The 6,913-nt window shown below is 31.4% G+C and overlaps 1 protein-coding gene across 1 annotated transcript; it reads right to left on the reverse strand.

Annotated features, from left to right (window-relative positions):
• Window positions 1–4,631: 4,631 nt before the first annotated feature.
• On the reverse strand, window positions 4,632–6,713 carry LOC136038912 (protein angel homolog 2-like). Its single transcript, XM_065722395.1, has one exon. The coding sequence runs from the start codon at window positions 5,755–5,757 to the stop codon at window positions 4,639–4,641; it is 1,119 nt and encodes a 372-aa protein (XP_065578467.1). The 5' UTR covers window positions 5,758–6,713; the 3' UTR covers window positions 4,632–4,638.
• Between the last annotated feature and the right edge of the window lie 200 nt (window positions 6,714–6,913).

The raw sequence follows: 6,913 nt of genomic DNA on the forward strand, positions 1-6,913 counted from the left end.
AGGGACTTGATATATGAATATATGGGAAAACAACCTCAATTTTCCTATACTGTTATATCCTCCCTTTATAATGGCTTAAATATCATCAGGAGCTGTAGGGTTTTATTGATGCATTTCTTGAGCATCAATTGCGTCTTTTTTTATCGTTTTTCGTCTCAAGAGCTTTCCATAATTTACTGTGAGTAGCGCTCTTATTGTTAGAGATATAAGAAATACCAAAAATATGGTGATTATTATATTGTACCAGGAATTTGGTGAGAATAATCCATATTAACTTTCCACGTACTTTAATCTTTGGTCTTCGGTCGTGAACAACGGTATTTGTAGGTCTAATGCCTCTTTTATTTTTGCTAACTGCATAGTACCCTTAATTTTCTCTATCTTGGGCCATATTGACATTTTTGATTCTTCGTTGTTCATGTTTGGTATCGTATAAGACAAATTTATTCCTTGGAAATTTATTATTTTTGGGCTCTGCTAGTTGTGATCAAAGGTGTTTGTACAGTTGTTTCTTTTGTCACGAGTCGGCAACCTTGTTTTATTGTTATTGTTCCAACGTCCTGTAATAGTATTTCGGTTCGATAACTGGGGTCAATCTTTTCTGTATTGTTATAGCATGATAGAGTTCCTACTGTCTTTCTAGGTACTGTAAAAAGCCATAAGTCATCTCGTAAATTAATGAAGATTTCTCTTTTTGTGCTTCCTACTAAAGCGTCACATGAGTTGGGAATATCTTGTTGTTGCGATTCCTTTAGGAAGAGATCTAATATGCAAGATCCGATTTTTACATTATATATAGGTAGCGTTAGTTGGCAGACTAAATTTTTAAAAGAGACGCATTCTTTTAAATCCTGTGAATTGGCTAGTGCATATTTCCTTCTGTCTTGATCAATTAGCATATATTCTGCTTCAGGCGTAATGCTCATGAAGGAATTGGTCTCTTTAATATTAATTGGAAAAGTAGATATTTTGTATAGATCAAATATGGACTGTTGATTAATTAGTGGGATTGTTACGACAGCAAACAGTTGTTCATTAATTTCGGTGATATGCACCTTTAGTTTGGTATAATATAAAAACAAGTTAGCTACTTCTGGTTCTACTGGTAAGTGGAGACCAAATGTTAAGTGAGTTTTTATTTCACTTGGGATGTTCTTAAGGTCAGAGGGATCTACTAAGTCGTAAGAAAGGGCTCCTCCTGTTAATTCAAATAACGCGAATTCAAATTTACTGACATCAGTAGCTAAGTTCAACAAAGACATAATGACAATGTCGAGTGATACCATTGTTAGGCTGGAATCGGAGATTACTCTGTCTACTTCATTTTTTAAATAATTCATTGTGTTGACCGTTCTTGAGATTTTTTTGGAAATGGCCTCAATTTTGTCTTTTTGATAGTTGGCTATACTTCCTTGTATTTTTTGTACATGGAGTGTTGTATTCATGGCTGTGTTGAGCCTTTTAACATTATCTCTCAATATATTTAAATCTTCCTCGGTTGACAAACCGAATAATCGAGATGCAAGCTCCCCTACTATTGGGATTAAACTTGTTGATCTTTTATATTTACTCCTACGGAAAAATACTTCAAATATACGTGTTGTGCTTTGTTTAAGTTTTTGTATTTCTGTATTGAATAGTTCAAGTAACGCTTCCAACCTTTGTCTATATAATATGAGGAAGGCCTGATGGGTTGATATTTTATGAGCATTTTCCATGGTTAATTCCGGGAGGGGTTCTAATTCAGTCTTCGCTGGTTCGTCAGCCATGGCTAGTCGTGCGCAAGTTTTTTTACCATCTATAGTCCAACATTCTCTCCAGTGGTTTTGACATTTTTTGTCCCCTTCCATGCATTCTGTTCTGCTATAATCGGTGTCAACGAAAGGGATTTGCCATCTAACTTGTATTCTGCCTCTTTTCCTTGACGTCCAAATTAAACTAGTTGATCGATATGGTTGCCTTACTGTTATTAAAATTTTATCATTTCTACTTGGTACTAGTACACTAGGGACAATTTCTGTAGTAATTTCTGATATTGAAGTGTCTAATTCTATTGGTTGTGGGTCAGTAATCGGGGGGTTTGATGTGGGGAATGTTTCTTCCATTTCTATCATTGGGGTAAGTTCCGTTTCGACCGTTGTTGGAGTAAACTCAGTTTCTGCTGTGGTTTCCTCGTTCTGAGTATTGTATTTCCAGAAGGTCGTCGTTTCATATTTCCTTGAAGTGCTTTTAGAAGTCTTCATTATTTCGTTTAAATTTTCTTCGGTATTAGAAGTAAGACGTGGAATATGGGAGGTCGTGTTTATTTTGGTAGCTTCTGTTGAACGTTTATTATTCCACAGAAATATTGACATTTAAACTTGTATTTCGGTTTGCTGGTACCATTAGTGGAATTTGATCCTACTTCAATATTTTCTATACCCCTTATTATCTCTGGTATTTTATTTGTTCGTGTTACAAGGTCAGATACATTGTTTGTTGTTTGGGTTTCAATTACAGCGGTTTGTTGTGTGTTTGGGGAAATATTTGTTATATCTTTCTTTTCAACTTCTGTTGGCTTTATTTCAGAAAAATTTATTTCTCCTTGTACGGGTTTTTTCTCAGCCTTGATAGCTCGTTTTGGTCCATTCCATAGTTCTTTGAAGAAACTACATACTGTGGGCAATTCGTTTAATAATGCATATTGTCCATCGTAAAATTTTCCTTGTCTAAGTTGTGTCATATTTGGTTTGATTATGTTTTGGGTCTCTTTATCGTTGTCTAAGTTTTGGTTTTCACTAGCTTTTCCGAGACCTATAGCTTTATCAATTTCGGCCATTTTTGCGTCAAAATCATCAACTATTTTCTTTATTTTGATTTTGGGATAGGTAGGAGATGGATAGGTAAGGGAAGGTATATCTTTCTTTTCTTTATGGTTGCTTTTGCTTGCTTGCAGTCCCTTGTCCGATTTTAGAAATTGAAAGATTGATTCTTTTAATTCATAGGTATTTTTCTCTAGCCGTATTACTTGTTGAAATAAAGTTTCGAATGGTTTGGGGTCTAGTTTCATAAATATTTTCCACGCGTTGTTACTGGTCAGAAGTGAGTTTTCATGCTTGAAAATCACTCCATGTTTTATGATATCTTGTGTGTTGGAATGGACGTACAGGGTCATCAATATTGTTATCAACTTCATTATTTCTAGAAGAGTTATTTCAGTGATTAGCATAAATAAGATTTTTTTTTTTTTAAATTAAAAAAAAAAAATTACCACTTCCAATGGTAATCTTTGTTCGGTAAACTTTTGGGGGGTAAACTTTGTTGGAGCTATATTACCTTAATATTTTTTTTTCCTTTACCACTTCCACCCATATTAGGTGTTAATATCATTAACACAAACCGTATAAAGTAAACTAATTTTCTCTTCTCCAAGGAATTATGTTACTCTTCTCTCTTTAAATTAAAGTTTAAGTTATTTTTTTTACAGATTTTTTATTATTTATATTAAACATAGGTCCTTTTTCGTCAATTTCTTTAAATTCTTTAAAGTTCTCTTCAATTTCTTTAAAGTTCTAAAATTTATTTCTAGTATATGGTCGCTGTTTTTTATATTAATATACATAAGATAATCTATAAGACATTTTGGTATTTTAAAACTTTCTAATGTATGGTTAATGTTAAATTTTTGCATAATTGTCAGTATTTTGTTTCTAAATAGTCCTTTTAAACTTGTTTGATTAGTTGTATTGCAATTTATTTTATATTTTAATAAATTATAACCAAAAGAAGGATTGACACATTCCACTATAGTTTCAGATACGATGATGTCTGTTCCTGGAAAGATTTTTGACCATAAGTATTGTTTACTTTTGTACAAATGTACCGTTAGTTTCTTTAGTGCATCGTAATCTTCTCTATGTAAAAAGGGACATCCTTCTAAGATTTCATTGTCTAAATTATTATCGACGTATTTGTTGTAAATTGAGAGAGTTAAGTTTGATTTAATAGATAATCTTCAGTCTTTTTCTACTAATACTAATATGAGATGTAAAGGCCAGATAATTGTGAAGTCATTTACATCACAAAAAATATCTAGATGTTCGATAATTAGTTCTCCTATTAGGGGGTAATTCTTATTGGTGATTTTATCAAGTATTGTTTTAAATGTTATTGATGAAAATTTTCTTATATACTCATAACCCTCCCTAACTACTTCTTCTGAAAATTGACAATTTAATATTACATTCATTACATCCCTAATTAAATAGCTTTTAAATATGATTGGTGTTCTTAAAAATTTATAATTTAGATTTCTCACTGCATTAATAATTAAGCTGTTCCAAATTCCTTCGTTTAATTCATAGTTAAACCTGTATAAATCAGGTACACTATAATAGTCTTCGTAAGAACCAGGTTTTATAAGGTCTAGGAGGTTATATTGTGTTTTATTTTTTTCGAGATTAGGGTTACTCCTTGTTCTTCTTATAGGCATTTTGTTAGTTTTATTAATTTAAGCAGGATATAATTTACATTTACCTGTTATTGTGGGATTAAGTTGTGGCTTATCTAGAAATAGTATTATATTAAATTAGAATTTAAATTAATTTATTTCTATAGGGTCTTTTACTAAAAAGTATTTAACAAAGTATATTATTATTTTTATTCACAATTCCAACGAAATCTTGCTTCAAGGTAATAATGGTCTGATCCATTTTGACTATTAGGTAATGGTCCTATTTTTAAGCAGTCCTTGTATGTTGGGAGACGAAGCCTTTCTATTAGTATTAATTCTTGTTTTTCATGTTTGTTCAATTTTTCGTCAATATTACTGTAGAGAATATAGTCAACTAAGTTGTGACAAATTGAATTCAAACGAACTTTTGGAAATTTATCTGAATTATAAACACTTTTAAAGGCAAATTTATGCGTTAATGTACCGGATGAAAAAATTTCTTCTTCAATGCAGTTATTCTGTTTTAGTTCTTGTAAGTATTGACAAGAATCAGAAATATATAGCTCCTTTGGGAGGAAGGTTTTCCCAATTTTTTGTGAATCACAGTCAGTTAGTTTTTTTATATCTAGGTGTTCATACTTAAGCCTTCCTTGGCTTAAAAAAGAGTATAATTTGCTTGAAGGGGTTAAATTCAAATCACCACAAAGGATAACTGGAAAGTAGTTAGTATTTTTGCAAGCAACGCGGTTAATTTCTGCAAGAAGTACTTGGAGTTGGGCTAAACGCACATCTTCTCTTTTACGGTTGTATAACAAATGCGTGTTTACAATGCATATCTGTTTATCCGGGTTCTTAAATGGGGTGAGAATAGAAATAAGTGCAATGTTATCTCGATTAAGTAGATCTATTCCATTCTTTAGCATTTCTAAGGAATGATCTTCTTTTAGGCTAAATTTACATTTTTTTAAAAAGGTGGCACACCCATCAATCTTTCCTTGGGTTTTTTGTTTAAACACTCCGTCATACCCCTGAGATTGAAAATACGATAAGTAGGTTTTATAATAATAGTCAACCTCCACTTCCTGTAAGCATACAATATCTGCGTTTGACATTTTGAATTGGTTAAAAAGTCTTTCTTTCCTGTTTTGCCATTTTAAATTTTCTTCGTTACATTTATAGTACAAATACGGCATTGTTTCGATATACCCTTGAGCTAGTACATTATATGACATAATTGTAAAATTTAAAGATTGAGTTTTTTGGTTTTCTTTTGGCCTTTGACAATTTCTTGGAGTTTCCCACTTTCTGATTTCCGTTAGATTCATTTTCTTACAATCCTTCCATTTTTTGAACTTTGAACTATCAGTACCGATTTGTTTTTTTTTTTTTTTTTTGTTATGTTCTTAGTAATTACTTGGTGTTAATTGGTATTACTATTAAGCAGTATATAAGTTTAAGGTTACCTGTTTGGCTTGGTATTCAGTTGATGATCTGGAAATATCATGGTGTTAATTTATTTATGTCAGAAGGACTTAAGGTATTTTATTTCTATATGCAAGAAAATTATTTTTTATTTTTTTTTTTTTACTCAGCGCGTCGTAACCATTCTATGGACAAATTTATTAAATATATAACGACGTCTTGAACTAGTTAATATTTTAATTGTTAACTAGGTTATTAGGTAAACCTAATAGTTTCTATTTAATGAATATAAAGTGATTGCACTTTTTAATTTTTTCTTGAATATAAACGAAATTATTTGACAAAATAATTTGGTTTCAGATAAATTTTAAACCTACCACTGAGATGTATCGCTGTGATTGGTTATTTCTTTAAATGCCTCCGGGGAACCTTCATTGTAATTGGTTAATTCAAAAGATGGGTGGTAACTTTTCTTGACTTTGAAATCCGCTAGGCGATCTTTTAGCTATAATTTAAAATTCTTTTAAAACTGCTACAGGTCTTTAAAGCGTAATTATTTTTTACACTTTTGTTATGCGAAAAGCGTTTGTAGGGTGTTATAATTGAAGTTCATTTCTTGGTTGTAAAAATCATTCTTCCATTAGCAGACGTACCTTAAGGGTTATTTATTATGCAATGCATACATTGTATGTTTTATGTGTTACGAGTCTATCAGATAAAATGTCTATTTGTGAATTTCACTTTCGCACGTCACTAGCAATTTTGCCCTTCAGAGATCTGTAATTTTGCCAGGTTACAAAAATATGTTTGTTTTTTTTTTTTTTTCAATGTTAGTACGCGCGGATTGAGTTGTTCATACTTTAAGATTCAAGATTCAAGATTTTATTTAAACTTCTGTACAACACACACAATATATATAAAAAAAGGGTCAAGCCAGAGACACAAGGTCGATTGACAAAGACCCGGTATAACAATATAGCACACCTATTTAAAAAAGAAACAAAAACAAATGCATAAAATAAACATAAATAAATCCACGACTCACCACTAGACGGGAAC

This window comes from Artemia franciscana, chromosome 18 (genome assembly GCF_032884065.1).
Source record: "Artemia franciscana chromosome 18, ASM3288406v1, whole genome shotgun sequence".
Taxonomy (NCBI): Eukaryota; Metazoa; Arthropoda; class Branchiopoda; order Anostraca; family Artemiidae; genus Artemia; species Artemia franciscana.